The sequence below is a fragment of the Onychostoma macrolepis genome, chromosome 17 (genome assembly GCF_012432095.1).
Source record: "Onychostoma macrolepis isolate SWU-2019 chromosome 17, ASM1243209v1, whole genome shotgun sequence".
Taxonomy (NCBI): domain Eukaryota; kingdom Metazoa; phylum Chordata; class Actinopteri; order Cypriniformes; family Cyprinidae; genus Onychostoma; species Onychostoma macrolepis.
In genome coordinates, this window is record NC_081171.1 from 16,732,222 (window position 1) to 16,747,888 (window position 15,667).

At 34.5% G+C, this 15,667-nt stretch overlaps 1 protein-coding gene across 1 annotated transcript in view; it reads right to left on the reverse strand.

Annotated features, from left to right (window-relative positions):
* The window catches only part of ush2a (Usher syndrome 2A (autosomal recessive, mild)), a 220,568-nt gene that overhangs the window by 116,721 nt on the left and 88,180 nt on the right, over window positions 1-15,667 (reverse strand). Inside the window, exons 33-36 of the mRNA XM_058749724.1 lie at window positions 14,038-14,199; window positions 7,920-8,079; window positions 2,944-3,106; window positions 1,672-1,819 (exon numbers count right to left, since the gene is read on the reverse strand). Coding sequence (XP_058605707.1) covers window positions 1,672-1,819; window positions 2,944-3,106; window positions 7,920-8,079; window positions 14,038-14,199 — 633 coding nt within the window. The remainder of the gene's footprint in view (window positions 1-1,671; window positions 1,820-2,943; window positions 3,107-7,919; window positions 8,080-14,037; window positions 14,200-15,667) is intronic.

Below are 15,667 nucleotides of genomic sequence, written 5' to 3' on the forward strand. Positions count from 1 at the left end.
TTGTGCATTTATTTCAAATTTAATTTGTAACAATTTCATCATAATACACTGAGTAGGTCTTGAGATGGAAAATACATTAAATAATAAAAGCTGTGTTTTCTATAATCATGGCCAAAAGGAGATTTGATCCATACTTTTCAGATTGTGTAATTAATTAAGTGCACATTAATTCTGTGTTTTTAAAAATAGCATGTCAATAAAATGTTTATTTTAACATTTAGCATTTAACATTCAGACAAGATCAAGTTTTTATTTTAAAGAATTATTTTACTTTTTAATTCAGTACTTGAAAATGTGTAAAGCTTTGAAAATTCCTCAAAATATACAATGTAAAAAAAAAAGAATTATTAATTAAATAAATAATTTAACTACATAATCTGCAGTGTTCAATTGTGCCTTACTTAATCATGCTTCATATTATAATATAATGTAATATAACATAATATTTTATATATATATATAAATTATTACTGTGTTTATTATAACATTTACCATTTAATGTACAATTTATTTGGACTCAATTGGACTAAAATTACAGTTTATATTTGCACACGATTAATAGGTATAATTAAGTATAGTAATTTAATAATAATAATAATTTTCTCCACACGATTTCTGAAAAAGTTTATATATCATATCAGAATATATCAGACCATATTAGAGGCCCTTTAACGGTCTAAACCAACACTTCACCTCAAAAGTCAGTAGAATATTGTAATGAATTAATCGAAATAAAAAATATCAATGTTTTCTTTCACTATCTATCTATATATCTATCTATAAACAATTAGTTCACTAAATGACCCTTGATGAACAAACAAAAAATAGTAAATCATTTATTTAACATTTTCTGTACTGTAAACTAATGTTTTTCTTTATATAAAACAACATAATTTATATAAATACTTGGTAACACTTTACAATAAGGTGTCATTTGTTAACATTAGTTAATGTATTAACTAACATGAACAAACAATTAACAATGCTTTGTTAATGTTAGTTAATGAAAATACAGTTGTTCATTGTTTGTTCATGTTAGTTCACTGTGCATTAACTAATGTTAACAAACTTGTGATTTTAATAATGCATTGGTAAATGCTGAAATTAACATTAACTAAGATTAATAAATTGTGTAGAAGTATTGTTCATTCTTAGTTCATGTTTACTAATGTTGTTAACTAATATTAACTAATGAACCTTATTGTAAAGTGTTAGCAAATACTTATACTTACCAAATACAGTAGATGTTAATTGCATGGCAATTAATGTTCACCAAAATGCAAAAAAGTAAAGGATTGAATTCCAGAAGCACTTCTCCTAATCTGCATCTGCTCTCAAACGCAGGGGCCACAGTGGTGACCCCATCCAGTGCTCAGGCTGAGTGAATGAACCTGCTGCTGCGTCCCTGCCAGCCGCTGCTAAAGCTGCAGTTCACAGCATCAGTCAAAAGGGAGCACTTTTCATCCACTTAAAACGCAGCACCCTCCTTTCCTCTGCTTCTCTCTCTCGCTCTCTCACACGCTCCCAGTCGCACCGCCACACAAAGTGCTCCTCTTTTCCTGTCCCCTTCTCTATGTGCTAACCCATCATTAAACATGAAGCACCCTTAACTAAACGGCCATTTGGAATATGAATTCACCTTTGCCGGGCACTAGTTTTAACCCCACTCACCGTTGGGCTTGCGAGGGGGGGTCCAGGACACATTGAGGGAATGTGGGGAGAGTGACAGGATGTTGGGGGCAGGCACTTCCTCCGGTGAACTCTCCTCAGTGTGGGCGACGCTGGGGTCACTGAGGGTGCATCCACCTCCCGTGCAAGCCTGCAGGTCAAAAGACAAACTTTAAGTGGCATCATCAGTCAAACATAAAACATAAACAAGCTATAAAAAGATTTCAAATGAAAATAGCTCTGCAATAGTTCTACATATATCTCTTCCTTGTAAGTGTATTTTTTTTATTTGGTTAATTAGATTATGAATTAGAAGACTGTAGTACTCACAGCTCCACTCATCACATTTATCAAGGGAATTCTGAGATATTCCCTTAAAATCAGCCATACAAAATTTGACAAAAATTCAGCAGATCCAGTCTAGCCTTGCTAGACTATTTATTAATACTAAATACTACATAAATACATATATTCTCTAATAATTTAAATGATTATTAAATTTACAAAGTTGATCAGCTTGCTATGGTGTTGGATCCAAACAGGGAGTAAGAATTGTTTATGTCTGTATGCTGATTTTAACACATTTTACCATGTTCAAATCTTTTTTTTTTTTTTTTAAGAATGTATACCCAGCATTTTTTTTTTTTTAATAAGCATAGAAAATATGAAAAGGTTAGCACACTTCAAAATGACTTCTATATTGTGCAATAATTTATATATATGTATATATATATATATATATATATATATATATTTTTTTTTTAACTAAACAGACAGAAAAATATAGCAGAATCAATTTGAGGTAGAGTATAAAACAATAATTAAAACAAAATAAAAAGTGATATAAGATGAGAAAAGAAAAATAAAACAATAATAATAAAAAAAGCAGGTGGTATTCTGTAATAATTTAAATGATTATTAGTTTCTTTGGCATATAAATAATATATTAATAACTTTTTGAAAATGATTTTTATATGATTTTCAAAATGACATTTATATAAAATGTAAATAACATGAGTTTCCTAAAACAAAAAAATAAAGGAATAAAAAAGTAATACAAAATTAAAATGAAAGTCTTTGGTATGATATGTTTAAAGGTCTGAATCAGTGAGTAATGAAAGTTTAAAGTTACAAACAATGTTCATTTTATACAAAATTTAAAGTCTCATTCTAATAACTTTACTAAGGACAAAATTAACTGAAAGTCACAATGACATGATATTCTGCTTTTCTCATTTAGATGTGTGTATGGTGAAAGAGTGAGCAGGAACGCACTGCTATCTGAAACAGGTAGGTTGATCCAGGGACGAGGTTCCGCACTGTATAATCCTCAAAAAGCTCAGAGCTGTTATAGACGACGGCCGGCTCTTCTCCTAAGGCAGACTGGTACAGCGTGTAGAACTCCAGCAGGCCGTTCACCTCCATTGGAGCAGCCCACCTGAAGAACACCAGAGACAAAACACTGAGTCTGATATCCTGTCACATGACACCTGTACTTCCCCTGTGAGAGCTGCATGTACGCCCAGCAGCAGCAGCAGTCGCAGGTAAACCAGTGGACCACCCAGAACCCGGACAGAGTCTAATAAGCCTGATCATGATAACTCTGTCTGAGGATGTGCGGACAGAAATAGGAAAGCCTGGTGGGTGAGCGTTTCACTCTCTAGCTTGACTTTCTAATGGCTAAATTTAGAACAGAGGACAATGCTATCTACTGAGGGATCCATCTGAAAGACAGAATCGCACAAGACGCCTGAGAGGAGAAAAGAAAAACTTCTTCATCTTTGTGTGTATTTTGTCATTCATGTCTGATTGTTTCAGATGCATTTTCTGATTGGGTGATTATTAAAGTACAATTTTGTAAATATTCTTCTATTTGGTAACACAGCTGACAGATTTATTGTTTGACATTACTAGCCCTGTAAAAGGTCATGAAACTGTTCAGTAGCTCTAGATATTTCTACAAAAATATACTTTTCAATTAGTTTTTTACTTGATAAAATCAAGGTAACAATGTTGACATTTTATGACTGTTCTCTATTGACACTCTTAACAAAACACAGTGGTAAAAAAATTTTTTTTTAAATTTAATTTAATTTAATTTAATTTAATTTTGAGAAGTTCAATTCTACAAATAGAGGATTACTTTGTTTTTTTGTTTTTTTTTAATATATATTTTATTTTACTTTATATTACTTTAAAGTGGGAAAAAATATGGAAAAATTAGTAGGACAGCTTTAAACTTTTAAATATCACATTGTCAACTAAAATCTAAACAAACAGAAAAAATAAAGACAATATACTACCATTTTAGCTCTATGTATTTCACATTAATTCATATATAAATAGAAATTAGAAACACAAGGTAAGGACAGACCCAACAAAATACATTTATGTTAGTCCATTTGTATTGGTGCTTTGAGTAAAATGCCACAGTAAAAGTGTTTATTGTTAAGAATATTTTTTCGCACGCATATGAGGAACACAAATAGCACCCATTTTGTAAAATGACCCTTATATCTCTGTCAGAATTGAGTGGCACATCTGTCTGAATCCTCAAACGAAGAGTTGAGTGTCCAGAGGAGACAATGTCCCTGTTGAAGGTAATGGTGTCAAGACTGAGACATGAGCTTAAATCATCTTTGTTGTTTTTAAGAGGGAAATAGGACAGTAACCTCCTGTGTGATGAGAGGAATCATCAAGCGTCTAAGTACAATGAGTTTGACCTGATGTTTCTCCGACCCTTAATTTAGTACGAAGCTCACAAGGGCCTCCTGGTCCACACGGAGCAAACACACCCGCAGGTGACCTTATTCATTATTGTGATTAATTTAGTTTAGGTATAAATTAAATTGCATTTTAAATGGCAAACGACAACGGCCATTAAGACATTTCATTTCATAATTGATAAGCAGTTGGATATAGTATTAATAATATGGCATTTTACTTGAACAAAGCAAACATTATTTTGGAACAAACTGTGGGTATAATGCAAAAAATACACACCATCATATGTATTTCTTTAAATTCTGAATAATAATAATAATACATTTTTTGCTTACACTTTTGGTACATTATTGTGCATTATTTATTTACATTATTTTAACATTGTATACATGCACTATATAAAATATTTACATATCCATCTTCTATGGCTAATGTTCTTTTTATATGAATCTAAAATATTTTTGCTATTCAGTTATTAAGGCAACACGAAGAATTTTGGTTAATTTCGGTTTGAAAATAAACTCTCAGAACCACATGAACATTTCCGAAATTTGAAACTCTTCTTTTGAACATCACTGTAAAGGTAGTGAGAAGTTAATGTTGTACTGAGAGCATTATTCTCATTTATTCAAGGTGTTGTATACTTTCACGCAGCGTGTTTCTGCTGATATTCTGTTTGTGCATATCCTGCAGTCCGGGGTCTCGCAACCTTTCTCACAGGCAAATCGCAACACAACAAAAGAGTATTGAACACATATGATCCTTCACCCTCTCCTATTACGATTCTGCTAACAAGGCAATACCTTTCAAAGGCACTGTATCCACAATTAGACCCTGAGAGAAAAAAAAGAGAGAGGGAGAGAGATATCATCTGTAATGTCAAATTACAATGCTGCCTTTCTCTCTCCCTCTCTCTCTCTCTCGCTCTCATTCTCCCTCTATCATCATTGCAGCTTCTCGTCCTATTCAAATTGAAATATCCAATGGAAATAAAGCAATAACCATTTCCCCCTCTTGGCGGATGAAGACAATAAATAAGGTGAGTTTCCCTCTGAGGCGATGCAGTCAGGATAGAGCAGATACATAATGAAGTTATGAAAATCGGTGATGAGACAAATTGGGTCATATACATCTTTTTAATAAATGGCTTACAGAGATCACAAGCTCTCCACTGCCATTAATACAGAGGTAGCAGGAGAATAAAAGGAAAGGGCTTGTATTTTTTTTCCTTCTTCAATGCCTGAAACGAGCATAATTGAATGAAGGCTGTTGAGGTGGGCTGCTACACTGCCGAAGACGAGAGAGAGAGAGAGAGAGAGAGAGAGAGGGAATGTTGTGGATCCAAGGGGTCAAGGTTTTGCTGGTTAGCTCGGCCCGCATCAACCCCTGCTGGAAGATACTGTTACTACACTGTGACAAAAACTCCCCCACCTTTCTCCATTGAAAACCATTTAAAAGAATTCTGATGAGATATATTAAATAATAAAAAAAAAAGATAGCGGGGATTCTATTTTAATATATTGTAAAGTGTAATTTATTCCTGTGATGGCTAAGCTGAGTGTCATTCAGAAATCATTCTAATTAATTAACCAATTAATCAACGTCATTAATAAACAAATTATTTAAATATTTAATATTAATTTAGAAAACAGTTGTGCTGTGTAATATTTTGGTGGAAACCATGATACGATACTTTATTTCAGGATTCTTTGATGAAAAACCTTTGTTTGTAACTATTTTGTAACTTTTTTAATATTAGAAATGTGTTTACCGTATTTTTTGATGGATTTTTAATGCATGCTTGCAGAACAAAAGTATTTTTTTATCTCAATACTAAACTTTTGAACAGTAGTGTAAATAAATAATATTTTTATATATTTATTTAAAAGATATCTATTTTAGTATATTATTTGTAAACAGCAATTATTTAATTATTATATAATGCATTACATTTATATTATATACACATATTGTATATTACAATATATTCTAGTAGAGCCCCAGATTCTTTATAAAAGCATGACTTTCACAGCTCAGGATAGTTGCTAGTGAAGGGTTTGCCAATCACAAATGTCATGACATCATTTGCCATATTTACTGCTCAGTTGATTGGTCAAAACATCCTGAGCACTGTTAAGCAAAGATGGCAGATTTTAAATTGCGTGCTTTCGGGGAGACAACCGAGTGAATGCCATTGAGATGAATGGGAATGCTAAAGAATAGCTCTCTCTCTCCAGGTATTACAGGCCTCCTCGGGCGGCCCGGTAAAGGTGGAGCGGTGTGAGTAATTTAATCGCCGCTTTCTGATGGCAGTGAACTGGTGGTGGATTTTGCCACGGTGTAGGTGACAGCTCAAATATATATTCTCCTCATGGCCCTCTCCTTCTCGCTCTCTCCCCACCTGTGATCATTCAGTAAAGTGATGACATTTTCTTTCTGATGGGAAATGCGCCGGAGCGCTTCTGTCGTCTCTCTTGGCCTAAAACAAAGTGTACATAAGTTCAGTTTCCCCATTGCCCCTTAACTCCCTTACAGTTCTCTCTCGCTCTTCTTCTATTCTCTCCTCGTCCCCTCATGTTGTTGTGTGGCGTGGTGCCCTCTCCGGATAGTTCTTAAGTGATGGTGACGGGGCAGCTGAAGATGAACCTCTAAAGGCTTTCACATAGATTGCTATAGGCCCGGGGTGCGAGCAGCTGGGAGGAATCTTGTGCGGACTCTTTTTTCCCCCTCTTCTCTCACTAAGTCAAGCAGCGGGGGTCAAACACAGGAGAAAATTCTGCATGCTAAACAGGCCGGAAGAAGGTCGGACTGTGCGTTTTCATACAGTCCAATGAGACGGTCCAGCGTGGGTGCAGGAGTTGAGCATTAGCCCCTAAATCAAGGCCTGCTCCATTGCTCCGTTCCTCTGGTTGCTCAACTGCAGCCAGAGGACAGGCAAAGACAATAAGGACAAACAGCCAATGGCATGACTGGCGGAAGGGGCGTACTTTATGATTATATGGAAAACACTCAGTTGATTAATGCACCCACGCTGTGGATAGGGACAGCTTCTCAAATTTGACATACGGGTTGGTCAGATAAATCGCTCTAGTGTGAGATTTTTGTGGTGTGGACTTTTTTTTTAAAACAGGGGTTACATTGTATCTTCAGAGGGTTACGGTTTGACATGCGGAGCTTAGTTTTAGTATAATGGTGAGGAATAACAAGACCTGAGATGTGTTTCGTCCTCTCACAGAGAGCAAATGTCCGTCACCTCATTAGCGTATCTCTCTGATAAAACATTGTCATATTAAAGGTGAGAACGACCACCTTCACTCCCGTTCATGCCTCGTTAGTGTGCAACTGTGTGTGCCGTCCAAGGACGGTCCTCATGAGGGTGGAAAACAGCCTAAAAACTACTTTGCCCTGAAACACATGCTCTAAAAAATGCTTTAAAAATATGATAGATACAAAATAGATACAAAACAAACCTTTAATTATTGTAATCTCATATTATTAAAAGTACTTTACAATTTTTTCATACTCACTGTATGTGGATACTGCGGGCATCCAGTACAGTCAGGATGGGTGGTTCTACATGCGTGGGAGGCAACTGACCTGTGAACAGGGTAACCTGGGAACTGTTGGTGCATCCTTCCTCAGAACAGGAACTCAACATCAATTTATGAGGAGTGAATACACCAACACCTGGACAGAGCAAAGAAAACATCATTATTACTCCAGAAAATTATGAAACACTGTAAAAAGGATTACAAAAAACAAACAAACAACCTTCCAAAATAATTAAATAAATAAATATATGTTCCACAGAAAACTATTATTCTGTCTTAAGGTTAGTAAAATAGGTTTAATGCAGTGGTAGAGTTCATCTGTTTGTCATAGGTGAAGGCTTTTTTTTTTTTTTTTACTTTTAACTTTAAAAAAAAAAGTGTATTTATTTATTTAAGGGCCGATAAGATGTTTTTAGTCTAGTAAGAGTTTTCACAAGATGACCCAAATTAATTTAAATAAACAAATGCAATAATGAACTTGACAGCAAGTGATTGCCATGCTTTTTTGAACAGAAGGAAATATAAATTGATATTTTCATAACTTCTTATGTGTTTGGAAACAAAGTCATACACAACAATCAAACAAAAGTGTTTAGGGACAATTCTATGGAAAAATGTTTAATGCAAATGATCTGTAGAATGAGCTACAGATTTTCAAATTTTAAAACAGAAACGAGAAATTACTCAACTATTTTTTTTTATTTTTTTACCTTAAATAATTTTGCAACTTAATTATAAATTAACTTAAACAGGGTATCATTTTAAAATCAAATTTAAGACTTTTTAAAGACCTTTTAAGACCTGCACAAATAGAATGAATACCATAACAGCGAAGATGTCTATGGTAATGTCTATGGTAACATATTCAACTGTAAAATGACTGTAAAAAGCATGATTTACAGTTCAGAAACAGGATTTTACAAAACAAAAAGTTTTATAAAATTATAAACTTTACATTTCAGCCTTTAAACCATTTTTAAGAAAAGTGATGAGTCATGAATTATTATATTAGTTTAAACACTTATTATCAATCAATTAGATTACTTTAGTAACATTAACAAAATATGTCTTAGTATCATAGTTGTTTCGATTTTTATAATGCATTAGCATTATAGCTTCTTGTCGATCCACCAGTTCACATTTACAACTGCTTGTTTGCTGGGTAAAAATGTGGGTCAATTTTCACTTTGGTCTGAACAAAACCAGCCGACAGGCTTATTGAAAACGCAAATTCATTCTCTGCCAGCAGATGGCACTTTCAGAACGGCAGAAATATAGAGTGTCCCATTCAAACTCCTTATAATCAATAAAGCTCTTCAATACACTAAATGTGATATTTACCAAAATATTAGAACCTTAAAGTGGAAGTGAAGCAGCCAGTCAAGTTTTCATTATTTAGTAAGGTGATTTCCACATTAATTAAAAAATATATAACAAACACGATTAATACTAAAAATCGATTAATTAAAAAAAGGATACTTTGTTATAGCTTTTAGAGCAAGGGCGCCGCCATCTTGCAGTACTGCCGCGTGTGATGTCACGGGGTTGGTTCGCTCCGTTGGCCAGTTAAGTAATATATAATATTTCTTAAATTTTTGTACACATGCTTGTTTAAATGGAGGAAGACGAACTTGAAATGACTATTGAGCCCATAATAAGTGCAACTGCTTATGCATTTGAGCCGATGTGACGAGGGGACCAAGCAGGACTGCCGTTACGGGTGGAAGAAGTTGTGAATCTGCTCTGGTTTGGGGTGAAGAGCAGGTCGGAAACAAATCACTTTTACATGTATACTCATCAAAACAGCCATTAACATAACATACTGTGCATTTGCTTAAACAGGCAAGAAAGTGGATTCAATTTGGTACTCGCGTGCAGTCCGAGCCGAGCGTTTTTTCCATGTGTGTATGCAAAGAAAAGCGCGCGAGTACTGCATTGAAATATCTTTCGTGCTGACTCGCAGTACTCGCGTTCATTTAATGAATGAAGCAGTACTAGCCCGATCATTCAGAGAGGTGATTAGTTAAAACACTGCATTCTCCTAACAGCATTCGCAGGTTTTACATACAAATACTGGTGATCGAACCAGTGTAATGCAAATATGTCTGAAAGGTCTGACATAACAAGGTGCCACATAAACGATACTGTATGAAGCATTATTTGTTTACATCACATTGCGCCTCACGCTATGAAAACGATGTTTGGGATATAACTTAATGATCAAAACTTTGTGAAAAAGGCCTAGATAATGTGATATAGATATTGATACAGATATTTATGTTTACTATTCATCCAAATTATGGTGAAAACCAAAATATTGATGTGTTAAAATAACATTTATGTGTTCAAAAAATAAAGAAATGCCTATATTACTTTACTGGCCAACGGAGCGAACCAACCCCGTGACGTCATACGCGGTGGTACTGTAAGATGGTGGCGCCCTTGCTCAAAAGCTATAACAAAACATCCTTTTTTCTTTAAAATGGTTTCATTAATCGTGTTTGTTATATATTTTTTTAATTAAAGTGGAAATCACTTTACTAAATAATGCAAACTTGACTGGCTGCTTCACTTCCACGTTAAAGTCCTTGCAAAATGACCTACGATAGGTAAACGAAGTATGATTTCATCATCTTTAGTTGGCATCTGCATTCCAGCTGTCTGAATTTGTGTCACTTTGTATTGGTCACAAACCTACAGAGGTCAACCACTTCCAATATTTTTACATGTTTGAGTTCTTTATGTTATTGTGATGATCAGCGAGCTCCTGGCACTCTCTTCCTCACACATAGCAGCCCCTGCTTCCACATGGCTGGAATCATTTGTTAATCAAGAGAAACCAGAGTCGCAAACACTGCCTGATAACGCCGCGTTTCAAAGGTTTCTCTTGACGAGAAGGAGGATCTCTCCTTGAAGCGCCTGAAAGCAGTTTACTGTCAAGGAAGGAGGAATAAAAAAGGTGAGATATTCCAAAATCACAGCGGGGGCAGCTTGGAAGCTGAGCTAAGATATCCTGAAAGAAATTGGAATCCCCGGGTTCGCGCGTGGCGGGGTGAAGGGGAGGGGACGGCAGCCGCAGCAATGCAGCGCTCCATAGCTTCTTATCACATCAGACCTCTGCCTTTACAACGACCCACAATAAATACGGGATACCCCACCGAGCAGACTGAAAATAACATCCTGCCGCACAATGTGTCTTATGAGAAATGCCCTCAAAGCCTTCAGTACATTTTCTGCTTTGGCTTGGGGTTGTAATACATATGTAGTCAGGCATATCTTTAGCCATTCGGGAGAGAAGCTCAGGCTGATCAAAAGGAAGGAGATGTAAACGGAGACCCCGGTGCTGTGCCTCTGAAGGCTTTATGGCTCTTTACACAGACTCAATGTGATATGCGCTCAGGTATTTCTCTCTGAGCGTGGACTGAGGACATTGACTTCAGCGTGACCTTTGTTTATGTGGGTTTGCACGGGACCAGCAGAAACAAGACAAGGTTGAGTGAAAAGAGAGCTCACATCGTGACAACATCCAGCATCGGTTAGGTGCTGCAATAAAATTATATTCGGATACATGGACGCCCCAATGATTACACTCAGACAAGCTGTAATTTTCAATCTGGATGTGGAATAAGACCCTGCTCTCACTGATTTGTTGGTAGCATTATAAAAACACATGATTTTTTTTCCTAGAAAAACAAGCTGGATATTTTGTTGAAGCCATGAAATGTTTGGTTCTGATCACTCTTTCTAATAAGAAAATCTTGAATCTATACCAGATCTTTAGAAATAAACTCTGGTTAAGATCAGATAATTGCGCTTTTTATTCAAATGTGATTATTTGCACTTGCATCATCATAATATATACACAATGTGTTTTAATAATTTTATTACATTTTAATCAGATTTTAATGTAATTTTAACAAGATGGAATGTTTTATCGAGACAAACCAATAAATAAAAAAGAAATAAAAAAATATGATTAAACATATTACACTGTAAAAAAATGTATTAAGTATGTTTTATAAGACAATGCTTTAAGTTTTTCTACTTCGAAATTTCATGTTTAATTCAAGTGTTACTTGCCCTTTCTTTGTAGCTATTTTTAATCTGACTAGCAAGTTTTAAAATTGTTTCTACACCAATTTTTTTACCAAAAATATGTCACTTCCTAAAGGATGATGCCATTAAGGCATCATTACAAAATATTACAAAATACTTTTATTTTATTACAAAATATTTCTATTTCAGATAAATGTGCTTTTGAACTTTCTATTCATCAAATAATCCTGAAAAAGAAATGTATCTTGGCTTCCACTAAAACATTAAGCAGCACAACTCTTTTCATCATTGATAAGAAATGTTACATTTTATTTTAATGTGTCCTTGTTACAGTATAACTATACAATTAAGTGCTGAGTAATATTAATTAACAACATGTACTTACTATAAGGTGTGTACTTTGTTGAGCATCAAATCAGGACAAAATTTCAGCTTTGACTTCAAAAGAATAAATTACATTTAAGATATATTAAAATAGAAAACAGTTATGTTAAATTTGAGCAATAATTCCCAATATTACTATTTTCACAAAAACCCAGCCTTTAAAAAAAATAGCTATTTATAATAAGGAAATATATAAGGAAATACAATGAAAAATATGTATTTGTAAAAGTCACAAGGCTTCCTACATGTTTGAGAATTCCTTTCAATCCAGTAGTGGAATGTATATGTGTGGGAGTGTGTATGAGGGGAGGAGGGGGATGACATTCTGAATGATTCATCTCAGTGAGAATATACCTGTCTTGAGTGTAAATTGGCCTTTTGGGGGCTCCATATCATTTAGGCATGCTTCTCACCCCGGGTCAAACGGCGGCTGGAGCATTGGAGCCTTTTAATAAAACATCTCACAATGTTCGTGCATTACCGCCAAGAGCAGGGGCTGCCGCTACTCACAAAAAGAGCACACAGGGAATAGAAAAAAAAGAAAACAAACAACAAACAATGGCTGGCTGTTGGCCCTGTCTCCACTGGCAAGATGAAATACAGTAATACAAGTGACACTCTTTAGAGCCGAGCATCTGCTCCACTTTTTCACTGCAGGATTTGATTAAATCAAGAGAAACATAGACAGCCATTCCCCTAGTTCATATCTGGCCCATGCATCCACCATGTGCACTGAATGTTTTTTTCTTCTTACTTTCATAAAAAGGTAGCTTGTGATTTCTGCATTCCATTTTTTTCATTTCTGTTCTATTCTCTTTTATTTCTAATCACAACTGGTAAACTAAAGCGAGAATGGTTTTTGAGTTGCTTAAAGGGGACAAATCACATGGATACAGGATACACTTTTTTTCTGTCCTCAGACACTAATTTCCAAAAGAAAATCTAAAGTCGCCTGGTGAACGACAGTGTGAACTAGGCCAGTACACAGAAGTTAACCAGTCATAAGAGAGGTCACTTACATATACTGTAGATGTCTTAATGGTACAGTACCAAACAACCTGTTCAGTTCTATGGGTGAAAAAAAAAAAAAACGTAGCTGGTTGTGTAAAATGTTTCTGGCTAAATATACCTTTAACATGGACTACAAGAGGGTAAAAATAACAAAAAAGTGGCTTCTTTAAAATGCTAGTTACACATCAAACAGGACTTGCTCTGTGCACATTTTTGTTGAAGATATCATAAACAAATTCCGTCCGGATCTACATTTCATCCTTACAATATGACCATTATAACATGTATGACATGGTTCAAAGAAGCTCCCCTGGGAAGGTGCGAGTTGCTCTTTTGTCTTTCAAATGTTAATCAACCTCTTATTTTTGTTTTCTTTTTAAATTCTTGTATTTAATGTGTAAACATGGATAAAATGAAGCAGCAAGAGCATTTCCTGGAAAAATGATTTTGCTGTGGTATTCAATGTTATGCCACAAATGCTGTTTATATAGTTTAGCTTGTAATGAACCCAGAACATTTCTTTAATGAATGAGTAAAGGTCGCAGATCAAGTCAATGCATATGTGACCCTGACTGGACACTTTCCATTCAAGCAATGGATACCAGGTAGCAAAGGCAAGTCTTACATTTCAAGTCTTGCTTACCTGTGATATTGAAGCTGGTCATGTTGCCTTGGTACACAACAGTATTGTCTTTGTAGAGGATGTATTGGGTGATGATGCCATTGGGTTTGAGTGGAGGGTCCCAGTGGACAGACAGAGAGTTGGGGAAAGAGATCGCAGCAGGTGAAAGAACCTCCTCTGGAGCTATTAGATATAAGATATTAATAAACTAGTTAATAGTTAACTAGTAGAGACAGCCATGTAATAAAATTAAAATAAAATTAAAATTAAAATGTATCATGCATATTAGAAATGTATAGGTGAATTCCAATGGTCTGAAATTACACTAAAATACGAAAATCTTTTATTAATATTATTTCTATTATTATTATTAGGGTACAATGGGGCTAAATACCCACCTTAAAGGAATAGTTCACCCAAAAATGATAATTCTGTCATCATTTACTCACCCTCAAGTAATTTCAAACCTGTATGAATGTCTTTGTTCTGCCAAACACAAAGGAAGATATTCTGAAGAATGTGGGAAACAGAGCAGTTCTGGGTATTTTTTTTTTTCCTACTATGGAAGTCAATGGTGCCCCAAAACAGCCTGGTTACAAACTTTCTTCAAAATATCTTCCTTTGTGTTCGGCAGAACAAAGAAATTCATACAGGTTTGGAGCTACTTGAAGGTGAGTAAACGATGACAGAATTTTCATTTTTGGGTGAACTATCCCTTTAAGAAAAAAAAAAAAGAATATTGTATTGAACATTAATGGAGCAACAGATTTTGTGTGAAAATAAATCATTCAAGTTGTTTATTTTGTTTAAAAATCTTATAAATGTATGAGGTGGCAAAAGGGGCCTTTTAAAAAAGGCACAAAAAAGGCACAAGGTATTGATACAAATACTGTATTTCAGCTAAAATAATATATATATATATTTTTTAAGTTAATACTTTTTCAAAACAATCACTTTAGCAAAGTTTGTACTATTTTCTGCTTATTTTGAAAAAAAAAATTCATTTTTGTTCAATAAATATACTGCCATTAAAATATGTTAATATAAAAAATATATTTTAAAATACAGAAACAAAATCATTTTAATAAGTAAAGATTCTGAAAGTATTGAAGGAGATCCAATAACAATTGAATATATATTTACAGTAGTAACAACAAATGATATTTTATTATATGATATGATTAATATCATGTTTTTAAATATGATGGTTTCATTCTAAACATGGTGATTATGTCTAATATGGACACCCAACATAATATATGATATTTACCATCTGAATCTAACCATGTCATCTAACCATGTCATGTCAACAAATGGAAAAGTCAGCCATCTATTAATTATCATGTTAATTACTGTGCACCTTTAGCCCCAACAGCAGGGGCGCTTTTCACCCCAAATACCATACTTTTACATATTCTTTCGTTATTTAAAAACTGTTGCTTTAATTATCTTAAACAAAACTGAAAATCATAAAGACCATCTTTGTCTCAAAAAGATTCTCATTTTCTGAATGTTTTGGAAAGTGCTACACACTTTTTAGATGAAAATAATATCAAAGGTGCCTTTTACCCCGGGGCGCCTTTAGCCCCGTTGTACCCTATTAATTATTTAAACAGGTCAAATAGCAAATAATAATACTAAAGATTTTCAT